Source organism: Macrotis lagotis, chromosome 1, assembly GCF_037893015.1.
Source record: "Macrotis lagotis isolate mMagLag1 chromosome 1, bilby.v1.9.chrom.fasta, whole genome shotgun sequence".
Lineage (NCBI taxonomy): Eukaryota > Metazoa > Chordata > Mammalia > Peramelemorphia > Peramelidae > Macrotis > Macrotis lagotis.
This window is the reverse complement of record NC_133658.1, coordinates 217,972,291-217,996,936: the sequence shown is the minus strand read 5'-3', so window position 1 is coordinate 217,996,936 and position 24,646 is coordinate 217,972,291. Positions and strand designations below refer to the sequence as shown.

Genomic DNA, 24,646 nt, shown 5'->3' with positions numbered 1-24,646 from the left:
GCTCCAACCTCTCTGGAGAGCAATTTGGAACGTTGACCAAAGGGCAATAAAACTGTGCATACTCTTTGATCCAGCAATATTACTACTGTCCAAAAGATCACACAAAGGGGGAAAAGACCCACATGTACAAGAATATTCATGGTAGCTCTTTTTGTGATATAAAGAATTTGGAAATTGAGCGGATGCCCATCAATTGAGGAATAGCTGAACAAATTGTGGTTCATGAACGAAAAGGAATATTATTGCTCTTTAAGATTCAATGAGAAGGGAGCGGCTAGGTGGCGAAATGGATAAAGCACCGGCCCTGGAGTCAGTAGTACCTGGGTCCAAATCCAGTCTCAAACACTTAATGATTACTTAGCTGTATGGCTTTGGGCAAGCCACTTAACCCTATTTGCCTTGCAAAAAAAAAAAAAAACCTAAAAAAAAAAATTCAATGAGAAGGCAGATTTCAGATAAACAAAGACTTAAAAGAACTGAGGTTAAGTGAAGTGAGCAGAACCAGGAAAACATTGTATATTTTAGACTTAGCTCTTCTCAGCAATACAATGATCAAAGACAATTCTAAAAGACCTGTATTGGAAGATGACAACCACGTCCAGGGAAAGAACAACGGAATCTGAATGCAGATAAAAATATACAATTTTCACCTTTTTTAAATTTGCTTCTTCCTTCTCATTTTTCCCTTTTTATTCTGATTTTCTCAGTGTGATTAATATAGAAATATGACTAGCATGATCATATATGTATAATCTGTATCTGATTATTTGCTATCCTAGGATGATAAAATTGAAGGATGGTGGGGAGAAAAATGAAAGTTGAAAATAGATTTTATCCTTGTCATCATTGTTGCTTTATGTATTAGATTAGGTTGTATGTTCCCTTTTCTTAATTTAAAAATCCAATGAATTAAACTTCTGTTTTTCTATCTCTATTCTTCTACCACTATGAAAAAAAACTCAATTAAATTACCCTTTTCCTCTCCTCCAGTAACCCTGTCTTCTCTGAGGCTATATGAGTAGATCAAAAACTCTGGAAGATCAGTAAGTCAAGAATTTCTAAGTTCATTACACTTCATTGCAATCCAACTGGTTAATCAAGATATTAAGTGATTTGATGGAGACTCATGGCTAAAAATTGTCAGATACATTATATGAATCTAGGTTTTCCCAACTCCAGGACCATATCGTAAGCTACTCAAGGATAGTTCCTATGGCTTATCCAGAAGTAGTTCTTTATATTATAATTTACACATAGTTAGAAGTCAATAGATACTTTCTGATTAAAGATCCTGGGTGTAGTTGTAAGGGCCCCAACTTCTCTAGGCCTCATTTTTTTTTTTTTTTTTTTTTAGTTTTTGCAAGGCAATGGGGTTAAGTGTCTTGCCCAAGGCCACACAGCTAGATAATTATTATGTGTCTGAGGTCGGATTTGAACTCAGGTACTCCTTACTCCAGGGCCGGTGCTCTATCCACTTGGCCGCCCCTCGGCCTCATTTTCTTTACAAAGAAAATGGGGCAAATGTAATAATGCCATTATAGTTCCTTATATTATAGGTTACATATAGTTAGAAGTCAATAGATACTTTCTAATTAAAGATTTGGGTATAGTTGTAAGGACCCCAACTTTTCTAGGCCTCATTTTTTTTTACCTAGAAAATAGGGCAAATGTAATAAAGGATCTTTGAAGTCCCTTCCATTCTGAATCTGTGATCCCCTGACTATTACATTCTTTAACAATTTACCTTGTTATTTTGGGAGGGTTTATAATGATTAAGTCATAATGTTTACTGATATCTATCTATTCCAATCTATAGCTTTAAAAAATACAGATCTTCTCTTGGTCTTGCATTCTCAGATTCATTCAGATTAAATAGACACATAAATATCAACTACATGTAAAGACTACTGTTAGGGAGACATAGTATTTACATAAGACATGCCCTTGTCCTTACAAAGCATACCAACAGATAAAATACAGACATAGCTAATTGAAATAAACATGACATTACATGTGCATTATACAGATGCATAATAGACTGAAGATGATCTGGAACCTGGCCAGCTGAACTCATTGGGCTTCTGGCAAAATTGATATGTATATACTGTCTGGACTAATTCAGACTTCTGATTTAGTTGAAAAAGCAATGTATGTGCAATTAAAAGATATGTGATCAAGTTTTGGCTTTGCTCACTTGGAAAAAAAGTCATTTAAACTTTTGGGTCCTTTTTTCCTCTTGATCTAGAAAATGAAGAAATTGGTTAAGAACACCCCCCCCCATTTCACCCCAGTACTGAATCCTATGATTCATAAGTCAAGGAGACAGTGAGAAATGACAACATAGCATTGTATGGAATCAGATGACCTGGATTAATTATAATACCTATAAATTACATAATATTTCATTGGTATTTACATTATCTCATCATGTCCCCCCTCCACTTCTAACTAGTTACATAACCTTGAAACAAATAAATCATTGACTTTGGGCCTCCATTTCCTCATTTATAGAATGAGAGAATTGAACCAGATGATGCTTTCTAGATTTAATATCCTATGATTTTGTGATGTTTACCCTGAGATATATCCAGTACTAAATCCTCTTAGACACATCTGTCTAGCCAAAAGTAGGGATAGGCTTTTTTTTTTTTGGTTTTTGCAAGGCAATGGGGTTAAGTGACTTGCCTAAGGTCACACAGTTAGGTAATTATTAAGCATCTAAGACCATGTTTGAACTCAGGTTCTCCCCATTACAGGGCTAGTGTTCTATCCACTGTGCCATCTTGCTGTCCAGGGACACCTTTACTTGAAAATTGCATATGATCTTCACAACAACTTTGTGAGATAAATAGTCATTATCCTCACAGAGAGCAAATGATTTTCCCAGGGTCACGCAGCTAATAATACTCTGAAGCCAGATTTTTCCCCCTTTTTATTTATTAAAGATATTATTTGTTTTACAATTTTCCCCCAATCTTACTTCCTTACCCCTACCCCCACCCCCACCAGAAAGCAATCTGTCAGTCTTTACTTTGTTTCCATGTTGTACATTGATCTAAATTGAGTGTGATGAGAGAAATCATATCCTTAAGGAAGAGACAAAAAAAGTCTTAAGAGATAACAAGATCAGACAATAAGATATCTGGTTCCCCCCACCCTAAATTAAAGGGAATAGTTCTTGAACTTTGTTCAAACTCTACAGCTCTTTATCTGGATATCTCCATTGCAGACAGCCCAAAATTGTCCCCGATTGTTGCACTAATGGAATGAGCCAGTCTGAAGCCAGATTTGAATTCTTCTGGTTGCCCTCAGACTTACTGTGTCACCTAACTGCCTACCAAATAAGGTAATATTTTAAAGTTCAGAGTCTGGCCCTTGGTAGGGGCTTAATAAATATTTCTTAAGATAATAATTGTAATTAGCTGGTACAATGTCTGCTACATAATAAGTGCTACAAAAATATTAGCCATAGTACAGCTAGGTTTACTGTGTCACCTAACTGCCTACCAAATAAGGTAATATTTTAAAGTTCAGAGTCTGGCCCTTGGTAGGTGCTTAATAAATATTTCTTAAGATAATAATTGTAATTAGCTGGTACAATGTCTGCTATATAATAAGTGCTATAGAAATATTAGCCATAGTGGGGTAGCTAGGTGGCGTAGTGGATAGAGCACCTGCCCAAGAGTCAGGAGTACCTGAGTTCAAATCCAGCCTCAGACACTTAATAATTACCTAGCTGTGTGGCAAACCACTTAACCCCTCTTGCCTTGCAAAAAAGAAAAGGAAAGAAATGTTAGCCATAGTGATGGGCCTTTATTATAGATAAATAAAGAAGCTTTTAGCAAGAATCATACAAGACTAGAAGAGGTGGGGGTGGGGGTGGGGGTGGGGTGGGGGGAGGATTAGAGTGATGTCGATCTAAGTAAAGAAATCAGCAACTGCTTCAATCATTTTCCTTACAGGAAGCAGATTTTGAAAGAGGATGTTGAGGTGGGCGCCGGGGGGGATAGAGAGGCAGAGAAAAATCTAAGAAGGAGGCATAAGAAAAGGCTAATGAACCTAGCTTTTTTTCTCACAATTAATTATGGACTAAGTTGAAGGAGCTGGAAAAGACCCTAGAAATCATGCGATCCATTCCCTTTTATTTGACAGAGGAAGAAGCAGACCAAGGTCACAAAAGCAGCAAGTTGGGAAGCCAGGACATGAACTCAAGTCCCTTTATTTCTTTCCCTAAGCAGCCATGTCTAATCCTGACTCTGTGTCCTTTGACTACATTCCTGCACAGCAGCCTAGTGTGTCCGCACAAGCCTCCCTTCAGTTCTGTGATGTATATTTGTGAACAAGTGTGTATGTACTTAACTCCTCAAGAAAAAACGGTCTTTAGGAGCAGCTAGGGGGAACATTAGATAGAGCACCAACCCTGGAGTCAGGACCTGAGTTCAAATTTGGCCTCAGACACTTAATAATTGCCTATCTGTGTGACCTTGGGCAAATCACTTAACCACATTGCCTTAAATAAATTTGGAAAAAACAAATAATCTTTAGTCACAAGAAATGATCAAATAAAGATGAAAAGTATATTGGAATTCTGAATGGTAACTAATCCAATGTCAGTGAATTAAAAGCCAGATGTGAGGAGAATCTTCCCTAACTTTAACCCTGTGGGGGGAAGGGGGAGGAAAGAATGACAAGTAAGATTTTGTTCTAGTATTCCTAGTGTGAACAGAACTCATTAGTTTCTGCATTGCAGATTTAATGTAACTACTCAGTCGATTGTGAGCTCCACCAATGATAAAAATAACATGGGACAGCCTTTATCTCTCACATTTTCACACAGCACAATCTAGATTACCTTCAAGGACTGGGGGGTAGGAGGAAACTCAGAAAGATGTAACAAGAAGACTGGTTAGAATTAGAAAGCTTCTGTCCTTACTTTGTTACATATATCTGGTATTTCCATATTATGAATGTGGACTCTGAGCTGGCTTGTATTCAATATTACGCTCCAGGACATGTATTTCTTGAAGGCAGGAACAATGTCATTACTTCTCATGTCTCCCCTACAAGGCAGCCCAGGCACTCAATAAGGAAACAATAAGTATTTATAGATTGATCAGTTATATGGCATTAAAGATATCAAGCTTTTGGACCTGTTTTTTTTAATCTGTAAAATGAGGGGTTGGATGATACCACCTAGAAAGTGCCTTCCAGTTCTAAATTTTTAAATTTTTAAAACTTTTTCTCTTTACTTCAACAAAGTTCTCTTAAGTGTTGAAGACTCTGAAGTCAAGAATGTTGGATCTTATATAGTGCTTTGCTTTTCATTTTTCTAATGTAGTTCTTGAGCAGCTACATTGCAAACCTAGGTGTATATATGTGTGTATAGTAAGTCATTTAAACTATTTGCCTGTTTCCTCATCTGTAAAATGATCAAATTAGATAATTGTAAAGCACTTAGCACCATGTCTGACATGTAGTACTATATGAATGTTAGCTATTATATTATTATATATTCAATTATATTACATAGTATTGTTTTTGTTATTATATAGCAGTACATATGTATTCTATACAATATGACATTATTATACAATATATAATTATATTATTATATATTCTTATAGCATCTATGTAATGTGTATTATTATATATATACATATATGTATGTGTATACAACTCTATTTAATTATGAATGGGATAAAACCTGTGTGTGCAAAAACCAAAAGGCAGAAGTGAGGAAGGAGGGAGTTCCTCACCTTGGGGATAATCCATGAAAAAGAATCTAGGGAGAATTTGGAGTATTATATGCAAAGCACAGGCAGCAGTTCAGTGTCACTAGATCACCAAGTATATGGAAAGGATTAAAGAAAAATTCTAAGGAAGGGAAGGAAAGTGCTGAAGATAAAATCTGTTTGCCTGTTGTCCCCCCACCCCAATTAAATGTAAGCTTCTTGAGTGCAAGGACCACTTTTTTCTTCCCCTTTCTTTTGATCCTGAGGGACTGGCACATAGTAGCTCCTTAATAAATATTCGTTGGCTGACAAATAGAGATAATGATAATAATATATGGGTATTCTGAATGAAAAAATACCATTTAGATGTTTGTGAATATTTTTTAAAAACACATTTTTTGGGCTTAAATTAGATTCTAAATTGCATAACTATGTGACAGAGATAGGACCTGAGCCCAGGGCTTCTGCCATCAAATCCTCTGTCCTTTCCACATTACTTTCTAAATTTCCACAGAAAGGTCTCCTGGGGAAAGCTAGGTAGTACAGTGGATAGAGAACAGGTCCTGGAGTCAGGAGGACCTGAATTCAAATTTGTTTTCAGACACTTAATAATTACCTAATTGTGTGACCTTGAGCAAGTCACCTAATTCCATTGCCTTGCAAAAACCAAAAGAAAAGAAAAATGAAAGGTCTCCTGATCTCCAGTCCTTTGCCTTTCCATTGCACCCTTCTGTTTGAACAGCAGGCCCTCCATCAAATAAAGACCAAAGGTATAGAATGGAAACAGCCCACTATTGTGACCAGCCTCCTATCACTTGCTTAAGAATTTATGACATAAGCCCAGTCTTCCAATGTTTTTGATTTGGCTCTTATGTCAGTCTTGTGGAAATGCATTAGTTACACAGCAGGCATTTTATCTGACCTATCATGTCCCCTTCCACATGTCCCCTTCTTTCCATTGGAATTTCTCCAAGTCGATAAACACTTGTGTCTGAAGCCCTGCCCCAGGGATTCCAGGAATAACACCAGGGCATTATGTTAGGAAGGTCAGGACATTTTTACATGAAGACATGCATTATCTCTCTCCAAACCCATTCTCTATTGCTGGTCAAAATAGAATAAGCTCTTTCCTAAATTAAATTCCTGCAAGATTTTTGAGCACTTACTATAGGTAAGGAACTGTGCATCTTTAAAGAGGTCAGGAGGTAGTGTGCTATGCTTATTTCTGGAACAGCCTTTCAACACATTCCCTTCCCTTCCTGAATTCTGCCCTTCCATTCTAGAGATTCTCCAAATATGTGGCATTCTGAACTGGGAATTTAAAGTTCCTTCCTGTTCCTTGGCCTTTACTAACCCACTCATTAAGGAATTTCAGCTAACAAAGGCATTTTCTAGTCCAAGCAACTTGTGAAGCCATCTTGCTATATAATGGTCCTTACATAGGAGGAAGAAATAAATTTTTGTGTTGACTTCCCCCTATAGATTGTAAACTCCTTGAGGGCAGCTCTCAGCACAGTGCTGGAACATAGGAGACATTTAATCCATATTTATTGGATTGGATTAGAAGAGTAACCAACCTTGAGAGAAACTTGCTGGGGGTTTTTTTTTTTGGAGGGGAGGTTGTGGGATGGAGAGTGTATGTGGCAATATTGGAAGGAACCTTGAAGGTCATTCATTCCAGCCCTCTCATTTTAAAAAGATGAAAACACTGAGGTTCAGAAGGGAAATGACTTATCCAAGGTCATATAAAGGTGGTTATGAACAAAGTGAGAATTGAAATCCAAGTTTGTTTATTCTGGGTCTTGTGTTCTTTCTACTCTCCCTAGGAAATAACCAGAGGTCCAAGCACAGAGAGGGCAGAGAGAGAAAGAGAAGGGGAGAATGGAGTTGAGGTTTCTGCATTTCCGCAAAAACTCAGTGTGGAGAATAAAGCAGATAAACCTGGGTTGGAGTTATGGCTATTTCTCTTAGTTTCTTCCTTGACAAAATGAATGTAGGGGTGGATGAAATAATCTCTAAGATACTTTCTACTTCAAAATTTCATGATTTGCAAAGTCCTGCCCAGGTGTGACGCTCAGCTGCCATTGCCTTCCTTTCCAAGGGCCCTGTATTGACTTCCTTTATGCTGTCAAATGTTCTCGTTTTCCCTACTAGAAGGTAAACGCCTTTCTAGGAGAGATTGCTTCCTCATTTGTATCTCTGACACCTAGCAAGCGCCGGGCTCGGTATTTAATAGATGCTCATTGATTGATTGCTGGGGCCCTGGAATCAGCTATTCCATCCTTCCTTCTTGGCTGTGAAGGAGCCGGGGCTGGAAGGCGGCTCCCCGAGGTAGGTCAAATTAAGTCATTTCAACTGGGGCTGATCCTTCCTAGCCCCATTCGGGGTTTTCTTGGCAAAAGTACGGGGGGGGGGGTCGATGTGCCCAGGAGGAACCCGGGCAAACAGGGCTCGGGGGCTTGCCCAGGGCCACGCAGCAGCGCCGCTCTGCTGTCTCCGGGGTGAGGGTGACCGAGGGCCCCGAGGCAGGGAGGGTGTGGAACCTTCCGAAGCCGGCTTATCCCACAAAAACCCTCTCTTAAGCTTTTGCCTGGGCTTTCGCGGTAACTAACTGCCTTAATGGTGGGGCCGCGACCGCTCCCGGTTGGCAGCTGGAATCGCGTTCCCGGGTGGGGCGCGCGCGGCGGCCGCCCGGCAGCCTTTGTCCAGGTCGGGTCCGGGCGGGCCGATGATGTCAGCCGGGCCGGGCTGCGCGGAGGCTCCAGCTGCGGCGGGGCCGCGCGGCCCGGGGCGGGCCGGCCCGGCGGGAGCCTCCGAGCTCGGCCGCGTCCCGCGCCGCGCCCAAGCCGGCCGCGGGGGAGGAGGGGGCCTGGGGCGGGGGGAGGGGGCTTGCAACTGCATCGCCATGGCAACAGTGACGTGCTCTCACCCTGGATCTAATTGGAGGAAACCCCGTGGCCGGAGCCGCAGCCTGCCGGCCAACCGAGCTTGCGGGCCGGACCCGCCCTCCTCCCCTCCGCCCCCCCCTTCCGCGCGCTGCGGCCCCATTGGTCGGCGGCTGGGGGAGAGGCGGGCCGGGCCGCGGAACGGCCGCGCCGCATTGGGCCGCCGCGGGCAGGGGGCTGGCCTCCGCCGGCGCCCGCCTCTCGGCGCTCGGGGGTAGGGTGAGACGGGGAGGCTCCTTCGCCAAAGCCTAGAGCGGATCAAAGTAGGGGCGATCGGAGGCGGCGAAGGTGAAGGTGAGAGCTGGCGAGGGAGTGGCCACCCCGGCCGGGCCGCGGGCCGTCTCCCGCCCCGGGGAGGAGGTGGTCGGGAGGCCCCTCTGGGTGTCCCCGGCGCGGAGGGAGGGCGCCGGTGGGGGTGGGGTGCGGCGCTAACCGCCAGCGCATCCATCTTGTGCTTCCTGGAAGGGGCCGCGGCCGGGGCGGCTGGGACCGGCCCGCGGCCCTTTCCCGCCTTCCCGCGGGCGGCCCGGGGCCCGGGGCGCGCGGCCCCCACCCCTCGGTGTCGGGCGCCACCTCCGGGGACGGGATGGGGGCTGGGGCGGGGCACCCCGCGGCCCGCGGGCCTGCCCGCGCGGAGCAGGGCCGGGGGCGCGGAGGGCTTCCTGGCGGCCGCGGCCCCTCCTCCCGGGGGCTGGGTGTGGCGGGGGCGGCGCCGGGGGGCGGGGCGGCGGCCGGGAGCGCGCCTGAGACAAAAGGCGGCGGCGGCGGCGGCGGCGGCCCAGGTGGGGCGGGGCGGCGCGGCGCGGCGCGGCGCGGCGCGGCGCGCATTGTCTGACCCGCTCCCCCGGCGCTCCCGCCCTCCAGGCTTTCGAGGATTCTTCCGGATCTGGGTCGGTTCTCTCCCGCCCCGCCGCCGCCCGCCATGGAGAAGACCGAGATGATCCAGAAGGCCAAGCTGGCCGAGCAGGCCGAGCGCTACGACGACATGGCCACCTGCATGAAGGCGGTGACCGAGCAGGGCGCCGAGCTCTCCAACGAGGAGCGCAACCTGCTCTCGGTGGCCTACAAGAACGTGGTCGGGGGCCGAAGGTCGGCCTGGAGGGTCATCTCGAGCATTGAGCAGAAAACTGACACTTCGGACAAGAAGATGCAGCTCGTCAAGGACTACCGGGAGAAGGTGGAGTGCGAGCTGAGGTCCATCTGCACCACCGTGCTGGTGAGGCGCGGGCCGGCGGGCGGGGGCTTGGGCCGAACCCGACCTAGGTTCCGAATGAGAACTAGAGGCTCCACCTTCCGAAGGGACCCTGAACAAAGTCCTTTTGCTGGTGGATTTGGAATTTGTGCTAGCAGACTCCTATTTCTGGTTCCCCGATAGATGTCAGTACTTGAGTCGAAAATGCTTTTTAATGAGCAAATCTTTTCTACAGCATACCTTGTCATCCACCCCGTATCTGTTAAGGTGTTAAAAACTATCGGGAATTCCTTTTTCCATCCATATATATATATATATGTATATATATGTACATATGTATACATATACATATATATATATTTAAAATTGTAAGCAGGACTTGTTACTAAAATAACAAAAATATAAAAAAGTCTAATTTTCGAGCCTAATTTTCACCAGTTTAACAATTTAATATAAAAATATAAATGTGGCCTGAAGATTTTTCCTCTCGAGAGCTTTCATAATGGCAAGTTCTAGATGCTTATATTATCTGCCTTGAGGGGGAATAATAAGTTTGGCACAATTTGCAAATGCAGAACAGAGAACACTGATTTTCTTGATGGGGGACAGGTTGGCGGTTCTACAACATAAAGACAATTGTGATTTAGAATTTTCTATTTCATACTAGGAAAATTTGAACTTGGAATTTTCAAACTGCTTCCCTTTATTAAAGGAATCTAAACTTTTGTTGTTGGCACAATTAAAAACAGATTTTTTTTAAACATTTAATCTTAATTGTGAGACTCACTACACCTTTTTTAAAAAAGCCTTTTAATATTGTGGAAGCAAAGCAGCTAATCATTTTATTTTGGGCAGTATCGGTTCTAGGAGTTTACTAACATTTTCCTGCAGTTGCCTTAGTTTTACCATGATATGTTAAAATGGAATCATTTCTGGCAAGCAGTAGGTAAGGGAAGTTTTCCAAGCTTTGAAACTGTTCTGCCTTAGTGGTAAGGGTGGATATGTTGGGTGGAGTGGGTGCCTACTGTGATTCAGCCTTGCTACTGACAGATAAAACATTTTTAATTTTTTGTCGTTGCATGTACAGAATTTCACTCTTATCAGTAAGGTCTTTAATTTAATATTACATATCATAAATTATTAATTTTTAGCCTAGGTTTATCTAGACTTTTAATCTAGGTTTTATCTAAATATATTAATGTTTTTAAAGTCTTTATGCATGATGATTCTTATTTCAGTAGTAGAAATATTTTTTAAACTTTGAATAGTCTTTGTCCCCTAAGATATTTTTATTTTTATTTATATTTATTTTATTTTTATATTTATTTTTTACACATTTGATTTTGCATTTTTAATACATATGGTTTATGGGGTTTTTTTTTATAACCCTAATCAATGTTGAGTACATTTATTTTTTCTAAGCAAACATGGGGCGGGGAATGGCCATCATATGTAGCCAATAAATATGTTAAATAGGTGAGGGCACTGAGACTGTTTTGAGGATTTAGCACATTTATAATGATTTTACTTAGAATGTTGAGTCACTAGCTTTAATTCTTGAAATTCTGGTACTTAAAAGAGTCAGGGAAGTGACTGTGAACTAAAGAGAAAGTGAATCGAAGAATATTAGACAAATCATTTTGCCTTTGTAGGCCTCAGTTTCTTCTTAATTGAGGGTGATATTTGCATGAACAGAGTTTTGAGAAAAAATTAGGATTCTAATTATGAATGTGAGTGTTCATTTTTTTTGAGGGTTGGTGATTCATCAAGAGTAATTAGGATGGGGTCATGCATCTTCCATATGCCTCATCTATGCTTATTGAAGGATTAGCGTGATTTCTGGTGACCTTTGAAAGAGAGACATTGTCTCGAATTAGCTTCATAGTGTATTAATTCTATGTACCCAGTCTGGGGAAAAGGCTGGAGTTGAAGGTAGAGTATTTATACACCAAGGGAATCCAGAGAAGTTGAAACTGAGAGACCAGAAAATTATATGAGTTAGGTAACTGGGCTTGTTATTGGTGACTTAACTGTGAACTAGTAAAGAGTTTTATGGGCTAACATGGATATGTTTCATGCAGTAATTTAGGAGTAATTATTAAATATAGAATATATGTGCTTATTGATGACAAGTAGACCAGTAAATTAATCCAGATGTTGGTATCAAGGATATATTGGGGCAGCTAGGTGGCAAAGCAGATAAAGCACCAACCCTGGAGTCAGCAGTACCCGGGTTCAAATCCAGTCTCAGACACTTAATAATTACATAGCTGTGTGGCCTTGGGCAAGCCACTTAAAGCCATTTACCTTGCAAAAAAAAACTTTTAAAAAAAGGATATATCGGAGAGGTGACATTAAGATGGTTCCAAGATTCTGTGTACAGGAGAGGGATGAAATGGAGGACCTTTTCAGTATGCTCTAGAAGATAATCATAGTGTTAATTACAATGTAAGAGAAGTCTTTAGAAATTTCCTCAGTATCCACAAAATGAGGTGATTGGATTAAATCATAGAAGAACTTTAAAAATCATCTAGTCACTTATTGGGGACCTTAATTTCCTCATTTGAAAAAATGAAGGACTGAGACTAGTTAAACTAAATTTTTCGGGTCCTCTACATTTCTTTTTGGTTCTAGTAGTAGTCTAAATGTTGTGATTGCCTTAAAATATTGTAATTCCAACAAGCAGGGCTTGGGTTTGGGAGGAATAGAAGTATAAATGGAATGAGGTTAGCAAAGTATCTCTTAGAATTGATTAGTAGGTCATTGAAAGACATGGTGAAATTGGATTGTACCCATGTGAAGTAATTGAAGATGAATAGATCTAGACAAAAATTAGGATCAAATTGGTCAAATGGTGTGTGTGTGTGTGTGTGTGTATAATTTCAGCAATTTAAAAGGTTAATTTGGAGTGAAGTGATGAGAAGACTTTGGGTTTGTTCATTTGCTACTGGAAGATATCACAACTGAGCTGTCTTATCTAAACAGTTTAGCCCTTCCCTAATCTACTTCCATTTCTTGCAATCTGGTCATTACATAGCTTTCCCATACTATCCTCTCCCTCTCAATAGAGGGGAAATTCTATTGAGTTTCTCTACTGAGAAAATAAAGCTATTTCAGCTCTCTTTATGCAACTCAAAACTGTTTGACATTGATCCCCTTGCTCTCACCAAGGTTTAACCCTTCTACCCATACTCCAAACCCATTCCTTCTCTTGACAGATTTACCCTTAAATCATTCTCTTTTACATTCAACTGAATTCTTCCTTTTGCACTGACTATCCTATACCTGAAAGGCATTCCTTTCTTACCTTTTAGACTCCTTAAAGATTCCTTCAAGGTTTAGTTTAGCTCAAGTTACTCCTTCTTGAAGCCTTTTTTTTATTCTCCAACCCTTCTAAGTCCCCAGTTCTTAGTGCCTTCCACCCAAATTATATTTGTATGTATTTTGTATATATTCTGTGTAAACCTCTGTTTGTACTTGTTTTCTTACATGTCTAGACTGTAAGCTCCCCCAGGGTAGTAATTTATACTTTTGTCTGTATTTCAGCACCTGGCATTAATATAATGTAAATTATTGTTGATTGCTCACCAACATGCCTAGGTTTCCTCTTAATTAACTCTTCACTTAACCAGAACATCTTAAATTGTTATCCTATATCTTGCTTCCCTTTAACAAAGCAAAACCCTAGAGAAAAATGTCTATTCTTTTTTTTAAGTGGCTTGCCTAAGGCCACACAGCTAGCCTCCCTGAAAAATGTCTGTTCTTAATGGCCCTTCTTACACTTTTCTAACATTTTAACTCCTTGAATTATAACTTCCAACTTCATTACTCAAAACGAAGTGAATTCCTTCAAGGTGCTTCTAATGATTCCTTAATCAACTAAGCCAACCCTTTTTTACTTTTCAGCCTTTGCTGAATTAGCAAGAGGCAGCTAGGTGGTGAAAGTGTTTATCGATAAAGCATTGGCCTTGAAGTCCAGGACAGAAGTTCAAAACTGGCCCGTGCGTGACACTTGATTCTTACTAGCTGTAGTAACCTAGGGCAAGTAACCCTGATTGCCTTGCATCCAGGGCCATCTCCAGTCATCCTGCTTCATATCTGGCCACTGGACCCAAATGGCTCTAGAGAAAGTAAGGCTGGTGAGTTAGCACAGTACTCCTTCACTGGAATCCAATTCATATGCTTGTCATGGCATCACCTTCCTGATGTCATGGTCTTCTTGGAAAATGAAGGACAAAAAATTATTAGCAACATCTTAGCCTTCGGCTTTGAGTAGCCTTTGAGGCTCTTCCTAGATTCCTCTACCATCTCATTATTTCTGTACTTCTTGCTCTTGTCTCCTAAACTCTCTTCCTACATTGAGTTGTGTTTGACTCTTAACGACTTGTTTGGGGTTGTTTTTTTGGGGGGGGGGTTCCCTTTGGCAAAGATACTATAGTGGTTTGTTATTTCCTTCTCCAGCTCATTTTTTAGATGAGGAACTGAGGCAATCCAAATTAGGTAACTTGAGCCTCACACAATTAAGGTAGTCATAAGCTGTATTTGAACTTTTGAAGATGATTCTCCTTGATTCCAAGCCCAGTGCTCTACTGTGCCACCTCACTGCCTTCATTCCTACATTTCCTATTAGAATTTTGCTATTTCTCTTTAAGGCACCACCATTCTTTTACCAGTTACTGAGGTTTATAACCTCAGAGTAAACTCTACTCCTCATTCTCCATCACCTCATAAATAAAATCACCTCCCAAATCACATTTGATTCTTTGTCCACAACATCTCTTTTCTTTTCCCTTATTTCAACTCACATGCCCTTCACTCTATGGACCTTTAACACATCACTTATAGTATTGCAATAGCATCCCAATTGGTCTCCTGGCATCAAGTTTTTCCTTTTTCCATTCCATCTTCCACACATGACAGTTATATTCTTAAAACACATCTGATTGTGTCACTTCCCTACTTGGAAAGCTTTAGTGACTTCTTATTGCCTCTAGAATAAATACAAATACTTTTGGCATCTAAAACCCTTCACAATCTGGCTCTTGCCTACTTTTCTAGACTTATACCACTCTTTTTTTTTTTTTACATCCTCTGAGGTCTAGCCATATTGACCTATTTAGTCTTATTCACAGATGATATTCCATTTTTTCAACTGCTTCTTAGAAAGAAGTTTCTTTACAAGTGTCACTTCCTACATGTGTGTTTTCCTATATGTATATGTTGGGTTTTTTTTCACTGAATGTAAACTCTTTAAAGGCTGCACTGGACTAGCAGGTAATGTACAATAATTTTTAATTTAGTCTTGAGATAGTCCATCCAACAGTGTTTTTGTGGAGGTTTTTGTTTTGATTGGTTAAGATCAGTAAAATGACAGATAAAATTTTCAGAATTAAATTAAAAGGAATCAATTTGAGGGATATGCTAAAAAGATAAGAGGATCTTAAGTTTGTTCAATAAGGATAAATAAGGAGCATAAAAAGACTTGAGGATGAGATTACTATCCACATTTTGAAAATATTAAAACCCTGCAGTTTGCTGTTCCTCTCAAAATTCTTTAGGCAGTGACTTAGAAGCAGAATGCCTAGAGTCTTTTTCTCCTGAAATATCATTTTGCTTTTACCCTGAGTATATTTAATTCATTGCAGTTGAAATTCATTTTGATTTTCAGTATGTTCAATACATTATATAGTTCAATGAAAAATCAGTAGGTATCTTAAAACTGTTTTCAAATGATTCATGTTATCCAAGTTTAACAAGCAAATCCATATAGATGAACATTAAAATGCAACCATATAAATCAGCTTAAAGGTTATGTTAAAGTTGATAATTTATAGACTTGTAATGTTGTTGATTTAAAATGACTCTAGTTTAATAGGATTCTTGAAGAAGGTTAATTTGGTTCAATTAGAATCTCAAATCAATTATAATTTTGAAATAAGAGTCCATCCATCATTGAGAATTTTATGGATTTTCTTTACAAAGCCTATTTTGTGAAGGGAAAGCATACCGAAATAATGAAGAACCTTACCTCCAGAATTTTGAAGGAATAGAATATTTACTGGTGCAGTAGTCTACAATGATCTAGTAATACTGTATAGTTCCTACTGTGTACAAAGTACAACTATAATAGATAAAGGCTACTTGGCCTTCCTTTATTTTTTGGAGGGTTTTTTTTAGATTTTTAAGTTCCTTGGAGCTTCATTCTTAGTTTCATGCTAAGATAGATCCATGTTACCCTTTACAGGCATGCAAAGTATTAATTGACTGCTATAAGTAAAATGAACAACGTTCAGTTATACTGAACTGTTTTCATTAAACTTCTTTAATCACTATTGTTTTATATTCTATCATTTATTCCTGCCATAGAAATTTAAGAAAAATAATCATATTTCAGAAACATAAGTGTCCCTTGTCTTGTTTTTTAAATTTGTAATAGGTTGATCAGAAGTGCTCCTGATGGACCAAGTGTATAAGAATTCATTAGCAGTTTCAATTTTGTAGATTGTCAGGAAGGTCATGAAGATACAAAAGAACACAAATAATCAGTAGTGAAAAATATAGCTATGCTCTTAAACCCCCAAATAAAGTTTAACTATAAACAAATATTAGAACAACCTTATTGTATTATAGTTCATCTAGAAGATGGTACTGGAGCATGGATCCCTCCTATGAAAGTTACAGGGAGTGTACTTTATACTTGTGACTGACTGAAAATTATCTAAACAGGATGTGTACTTCGGTCATTTTAAATTACAAAAAGAATTAGTGAAGCTTAGTAAATTAAGGCCGAATCTTAAGAGTCAGGAAAAACTTGTTCAGGTTCTGTCTCTAATGTTTAGGTTTGGGGTCAGTTTCATCCTGCCAAATCTCTAAACCAGACAGTAGGATATGGAGGAGCTGTGAATTTCTAACCACTCCAGTTCCATCCCCCCCCCCCAAAAAAAAAAAGATAGTATGATGGCAAACATCTGCATTCAGTGCTAGCTTTTCAAAAGTGCCAGATTTTTTAGGCAATATGAATCTTAATGGAATTGGATAATAGATTCAAAGATAAAGTGAAGTTCAATTATTTTATTCCAAATTTGTATAGCTAAGATCAATACTTAGTCTTTACTGGATGCTTTAAGGTCATGGTTGTAAGGTTTCTTGGTGCCTCTTCTATGTGGAAATGCCTTGGATTTTAAAAAACTACCATTGCAGCTCAAGCTATAGCAGGTCCTACCAGACAGATCTTTTTGACGGGTCAGCCCAGATAAAAGTTTTTAAAGGCCTTATCGACAAAAAGTGAGCCACCATTCTACCTGCACTCTAGACTCTTCTTTCTTTTTTGCCTGTTTTTTTGGTTTTTGCAAGGCAATGGGGTTGAGTGACTTGCCCATGGTCACACAGCTAGGTAATTAATTATTAAATGTCAGGTCAAATTTTAACTCAGGTAGGTCCTCCGGACTCTATCCACTACACCATTTAGCTGCCCCGCTAGACTCTACTTTCCTCTGAAAACTTACCTACTCCTGGGACCCTGGGCTTTGATTGCTGAATTTTAACCTTAGTTTGACCAGACCTACCTCATTCCCTTCTGAAATATTCCTTCCTTGCTACCATTTGTTCTGTTAGAATTTGGAGGGAAGAGTATGGTGCTCCTTGAGTAGTTTCTCTTTCTTGCTTATATTTCCTCTTACCCCTGCACCTTGATACAATGTCTGTCACTTAAGTACTTAATGACTTTTTATTCATTCATTTTGGTACTGGTTGGTGCTTTTTTGTTTGCTTATTTATATCACTTTACAATGCTTCTCTTTATCTTGATCTTTACGGCTTAAGAAAGTATCACTGCTGAATACCATATTCATGATGTCCATGAATTAAAAATGCCAATTGGTATGGAAATGTTTTTTAGGCTTCATAGATATTTTATATTGCCTTAATAGACACCATGAACAGCTGCAATACTCTGCAGAAAACGAAAATAAAAACTAGTATTTGTCTAATCTTGAAGTCATATGAAAAACCTGATGGAAAGTTCTTGGTACAAAGAAATGACCTCTTCATGGTACACATTGAAGACATAGACAAAAGCTTACATCTTATAAAACTCATTTTTTTTTTCAGGAATGCCAGTGTGAATGCAGTGTGTCAGCTTGCCTCTTAGGTTGTTTCTGTCGATTGTCATGCTCTAATCTAGAAATCTCTTGTCTTTTGATACACAGTGCTACCTTCCTAACAAGTTACTATGGTAATGGTTAAGCACAAAGCAGTTTCCTTCCTGTGCAGATGCTATTCCATATTAAAGAGGAGTATATTTCCTTTTATTTCTTATTTAATCTAGAAGTGGGGAGGTTATAATGATCTTGTTGGGAAGGAGAAAAGATTGACTAAAGGAAATGGGTGAATGAGAAGTCCCTATTTTCAGGGAAATGATAGAGACAAAAATATTCTTGTTTTCTGATTTTGTGTAGTATTATTCCAATTTCTTTCCTACTGCTAACTCTTAAGAGTACTTGAAGCATCAATTTAATTGCTTATGGATGAAAAGTATGCACATGATCTTTTACTGCTGAAGGACAGTAGATACGAGAAATTTTTAGTTTGATACTTATTTGGTCAGCATTGACCAAAGTATTGTGAATAATAGTATTATCAGGCTCAAATAGCAATAGATCCCTATTGACTTAGAGTACCAAAATTCAGCATTATCTATTTTGTATTTTTATTTTTTTAAACATTTTCTAATTAAATTTTTAACTAGACTACCCAGAAATTGACACCTGGTATAGAGACCTTTTTTTTTTCCTGGTTATGTTTACAGTTAAAATATCTTCTAAAGTTAGATACATTCATTTCTATTTTTTTAACCAAGCGAGTAGTTTTCCTTTCACACCTGGCCTTTTCCATTACTTGGATTGATTTGGTACATGGTGGTTTGATTCACAATATTTCTTAATTCACCACACAAAGTAATTGTGCTAGGAGTAGTACAAAGACTAACAGCAGTCTACTTTCAAGAAGTTTGCACTTTACTGAGGGAGGTGGCCTTATTTTAGCGACATATACTCTCTAGAAATCTCTTACTAGTTAATTTTCACATCAGTAGCAAGAGATGCTTTCAGTTTTTCATGATTACTTCCAAGTATCCTTTTATCATTTCCCATAGATCTCACCACTTAAAAAAGGGAAATAATGCTGCACAAATGGAACCATGTCATCAAGGACTTCCTGTAGGTTTAGTATTTAAAATAATTTTATTCTAAAGCCTTGGGCTATTTTTAAAGTAGTCTATTTTCTTTAATCTGAAAAATGTTCCTCCCTCAAATTCCACCTAGAAATGCACCCTAATTGACTTTCTGTTTTCCTCAGGTAGATATATATATAGGTTGGAGGGGTTTTTTTGGGGGGAGGTGTTGGTTTCTTGTCTGTAGTAATTTATGAAGATAATCTACTTGGGCATGTATATGCTAATGAGGTCTCCATCAATGAAATGGTAAAAGCACAGATCCTTAAAGAATTGAATTATATTACTCACTAAAGTTGGTAGCTTGGTGAAAGCTCTCCCTTTTTTCATCTATATTCTATAACTTTAGTAAATGAGAAAGTTTGTAGATTTAGAGTTAGAAGGAATTTAGAAGTTATCTAGTCAAAATGCTGCTTGGTAGAAAGGGAAACTAAGGACCAAAAGGGCTAAGTGATTGACCCAAGGTCACACTGATAGCAAAACTAGGATTTTGTTTCAGATCCCTGACCATAAAGCTAGTGTTCTTTCCATTATATATCACAGCTTCCTAGTTAATACCAATTATATTTCTTACATTATTGTAGATAATTTTCTTAGTTGGTGCCTTTGATTCTGATTGACTAGTGTTAGAAAAGTTCTACTAATTACTTCTAACCTTCATCTCTAGATTGAAATCAGGCTGCAGAAACTATGCTTAGTACTTAGAACCTGAAATGTGCATATGGACCTGTCACTAATTCCAAGAGGATTTATTCTACTGGATGTTAGAAGAGTTCTGAAGAAAAGTCTTCACAGAGACAATTTAAAATGAATTGTAAAACAAATAGAGAAATTACAAAGGGTTATAAAAAGAAAAATCACCAGGACTTACAGTAGTGTTATAAAATGTCTTCTCAAATGTGGTCTGACAGATTTGGGGAGAGGTAAGGAGGGGAACACAGTTAGCAGTGTCTAATTTTTTAAAAACTGTTGGCCATTGGAATGATGGTGTGGGTATTAGAAGCCAAAGCAAAATATTTTTAGATCTTCATTGCCCTGTGTACACAGAACAGATTAGAGATGGGAGGAGTAATGTGAAAAGTATGTGGTGAAGGTGTTCTGTAGCGTAGGTGATATAATTTGTCACAGATGCACCTAAAGGAAACTTGGATTACAGTAAACAGTTGTATTTAGCATCTGGTAGAATACTTTAATTTTTGAGTGTCAGATTAAGATTTACTTGATTTTTAATCTTGGGTTGATGCAATCAAATCTACTTTGCATTATAGAACATTGCAAAGTTTGAACAATTCATAGGACATGGTATTGAAGAGTATAAATAAATCACTGTTAGGGATTGGTCATTTAGATAATGAAGTAATGAAATTTTTAGCCATACCAACAAGGAAATAAACCAAAAATATGTTTGCATAAACCTTAGGAGTTTCACAGAAATGTAAAGGTTATTTCTCTATTTGATGATCTGGTAAGAACATAACCACCCAGGCAGGAATAGATGAATAAGTGAACAAATGATTAAGAATTTAATGAAGGGCAGCTAGGTGGTGCAGTGGATAGAGTACTAGCTCTGGACCTGCATTCAAATCTAGCCTCAGACACTTAATAATTGCCTGGTTGTGTGGCCTTGGGCAAACCACTTAACCCCATTGCCTTAAAATAATTTTTTTTTAAAAAAAGAACTTAGAGGATGTACCAAGTTAATTCTTAATACAAGTTGAAATGTGAAAATGCAAAAAAATAAAGGGTTGCTTGTGTGAGTTCAGAAGAAAGAAATGAGAGATTTTCTCATTTGGTAGATTGTAAACTCCTTACCTACAATGATTATATCTTATTCATCTTTGCATCCTTCCAAGTCCTTTGAACTTGCCAGACATTCAAATATTTGTTAAATTGGTGAGAGTTAGCATTTATGAGAACGATACACATTAAGATTCCTGATTAATGGACCAGGAATATATGTCCATGCATAAAAGTCCCCAAGCACAGTGAGAAGTACTTTCTTCTTTACTCATTCTTAAAATTAAATCTGAAAATATTTGTACCATTGACATTTTAATAGAGTGAGTTTATTAGGATAGCTTAAGCTTATTTTTTTGTCTCTTAGAAATTAACGTATCAGGGGCAGCTAGGTGGCGCAGTGGATAGAGCACTGGCCCTGGAGTCAGGAGGACCTGAGTTCAAATGCGGCCTCAGACACTTAATAATTGCCTAGCTGTGTGGCCTTGGACAAGTCACGTTGACCCCATTACCTTAAATTTATCAAGTCTATAGGGTTGCCACCTTTGGAAAATACTTTTTAAGGCATATTATTGTAAAAATATCAAGCATATTATTTTAGTTATTTACAGTTTAATTCCTACCTATTTAATAGATATCTTAAGAATCTGATTTTATCGTTCAGACATTCCTTCACTGTTGTAGATTGAAATAACTTCTGTATGATCTTCAGAAGTTGCAAGGATCAAAATGTTATATTACTCTCCCAGTAACCTAATGATAGGTTGTATTTTGGGTTGTATTTAGTTGATTTCTCTGACAGAAAAGCATGCAGGTCATCACAGGGCCAAGATACAAAGCTTTTCAAATATGGTAGCACCTGCCACAACTTGGATTTGACTGGCATGTTTTTTTTAGAACTTTGGGCTACTTCTACTTCACGATGATGAATCAGAGAAGGATTTTGTTTCATTCTTCAAATTTAGTATTATGAGTATTGCTTAATTCATATTCTACTCCTCCAGAGTGACCTAATTAAATGATGTAGTTGGTTTCACTTCTTTATTGACAGTTAAAGAAGAGGTTTACCATGAATAGACCTGTGCTAGGCATGTAAGTATTCAAATAAAATAAAAGTTTTTTTGATTGGTGGGGTTTTTTGGTGAGGAAAGGGGGAGAAACTAAATGTGTGTGCATGCATTTTAATAGCTCTTGGCTTTAAAATCATGAGTTGAAAGAGTTAATACATGAAATGCTCTAATTGTATTTGAATTTTCTGCTCTTGATTGTGTACATGCACATATAATTGCACTTTTATTTTTTAAACTGGATCTTTGTTTTTTTGAATTTTACATTTTTTCCCCCAATCTTGCCTCCCTCCCCCCACAGAAGGCAGTCTGTTTGTCTTTGTTGTTTCCATGGTATACATTGGTTTAAGTTGAATGTGATCAGAGAGAAATCATATCCTTAAGGAAGAAAAATAAAGTATGATAGAAAAATTGTGTAAGATAATGGGTTTTGTTGTGTTTTTTTTTTTTATTAAAGGTAATAGTCTTTGGCCTTTGTTCAAACTCCACAATTCTTTGTCTGGATACTGACGATATTTTCCATCACAGATACCCCAAAATTGTGCCTGATTGTTGCACTGATGGAACTGATGGAATAAGCGAGTCCATCAAGGTTGATTATCACTCCCATGTTGCTGTTAGGGTGTACAGTGTTTTTCTGGTTCTGCTCATCTCACTCAGCATCAGTTCATGCAAATCCCTCCAGGCTTCCCTGAATTCCCATCCCTCCTGGTTTCTAGTAGAATAATAGTGTTCCATGACATACATATAACACAGTTTATTAAGCCATTCCCCAATTGATGGACATGTACTTGAATTCCAATTCTTTACCATCACAAAGAGGGCTGCTATGAATATTTTTATACAAGTGATGTTTTTACAAACCTTTTTCATAATCTCTTCAGGGTACAGACCCAGAAGTGGTATTGCTGGATCAAAGGGTATGTACATTTTTATTGCCCTTCAGGCACAGTTCCAAATTGCTCTCCAGAAAGGTTGGGTGAGGTCACAGCTCCACCAACAATGTATTAGTGTCCCAGATTTCCCACATCCCTTCCAGTCATTGTCCTTTCTGGTCATATTGGTGGACCTGTGATTGATTTTACTTAGTATAGTTTTGTACCTACCTGTCTGCAAATTAGAATCATTTTGTATTGTCTTGGACACTGAGAAGTTAAATGAGTTGCCCAGGCTCACAGTCAGACGCAGAACTTGTTTCAAGGCCTTGCTGATCTGTAACCCAGTCTCTAGTCACTGGGCCAACAATGCTTTGTCTTACAGGACTGCCTTTGTTGAGAACTAAGAAAAATCCTGATAGTCAGAAAAGCAAAAATATTAGCTGTGTGACTCTGGCAAATTACTTAAACCTCTGGGAAGCCAGGGAGCTCTCTTTAAAGTCTATAGGTTGAAGAACAGCCTAGTTTTCTTCCCTGGGGATGGATTCCCTTTATCAATCACATGTATAGAACAGTAAAAGAAATAAAAAATACCCAACTAAAACTTATTTTAGCTACTGAAGCATACTTAAGACTGTCAGTGCCACTGGTAATACCATTTAATAGATGTGCACAATGATTGAGGGAAATAGAGCCATAAATTTAATGTAATAAACTCTAGAGGAAAGAAGGTGGGGGGGGGGTAAGGAGGGGAGGAATCTTTTTGCTAACCAGTCTTTCTCTGTAATAAATATTTCTGTTTTTCTTCTATTCTTAGTCATCTGTATTGAACAAATATAGGTTCTTAAGTTTATAGTTTTGTTGAAACTATATCCTTAAACGATTATCTGGAAAATCAGCTCCCTAATAATGATATATAAATGATTCTATATAGAATTGCAATGCTTCACTTTTTAAAAAAGGTAAATCATGTTACACTTGTAAAAAATACATTTCTTTCCACGCTTCACACTTAGATTCCTTAATCTAAATGCTACCTTCTCCTGAAAGAGGCATTTCCTCCCCACAATTATTTTGTGTTTGCTTTCATTAAAGTTATATTCATTTGTGCCCATGTTATTTCCTCAATAGACTGTAAACAATTTGAGAATGGGAATGGTTTTACTTATGTCAGTTTTTCCAGTGATAAGCATGTTGCTCAATAATGCTTATAGATTATTTTTAGTTTTTTTTTTTCTTGGCATAGATGAAGACAACCCATATATTCTGGAGCTAGCAAAGCAGTATTGACCTATTTTTAATTCTTATAACATCCTTACTATGACTTCAGGATGTCTGTCTAATTTAAGATTACTTATGACTAAACCAAGATTGTGACTTCCTGTGCAGCTTTTTTTTTCCTTTTAAGGAAAATGAACGTTTTTATTTCCTCACCAGTATTTTTTACTTTTTTCTTTGCTTGTAACTAAGTACTCATTTCAGAATTCTTGAATGACAAAAGAGCTTTTGGATGCTAATTTAACAATGATAAACTACTTCATTATTTGACCATCACATTTTTTTTTCTTTGAAACTAATCTGTTTTTAATACTGGCAGACAAAAATTTGGAGGTTTTTTTTTTATTGACTTACACCAATAAATTTTGAAAGAATACTAGAACCATCAATATATGTTTACATTTAGCTGTCATCTGGATCTTAAATTTCTTTGGTCAAAAAATGATGCAGCACCCTTTTCTTAATGGTTTTGGGATTGGTGAAGGAGAAGAGCCATGGCTTTGCTGATTGTGGTTTAACTTCCTTCCTGAGAATTAGCTTCTTTGAGTATACTTGTCTTTGGGCATAGAAATTTCTCTCCCTTCTGTTTCT

At 38.6% G+C, this 24,646-nt stretch overlaps 1 protein-coding gene across 2 annotated transcripts in view; it reads left to right on the top strand.

Moving 5' to 3' along the window:
• Positions 1–8,041: 8,041 nt before the first annotated feature.
• LOC141504561 (14-3-3 protein theta) overlaps positions 8,042–24,646 on the top strand; it is a 33,000-nt gene continuing 16,395 nt past the window's right edge. Inside the window, exons 1-2 of one of the 2 annotated variants that reach the window (XM_074209641.1) lie at positions 8,042–8,063; positions 9,542–9,893. In XM_074209641.1, the coding sequence (XP_074065742.1) occupies positions 9,600–9,893 (294 nt within the window). In that variant the 5' untranslated portion in view covers positions 8,042–8,063; positions 9,542–9,599. Of the gene's footprint in view, positions 8,064–8,785; positions 8,972–9,541; positions 9,894–24,646 lie in introns of those variants that run through there. The other variant, XM_074209640.1, reaches the window with a different exon arrangement.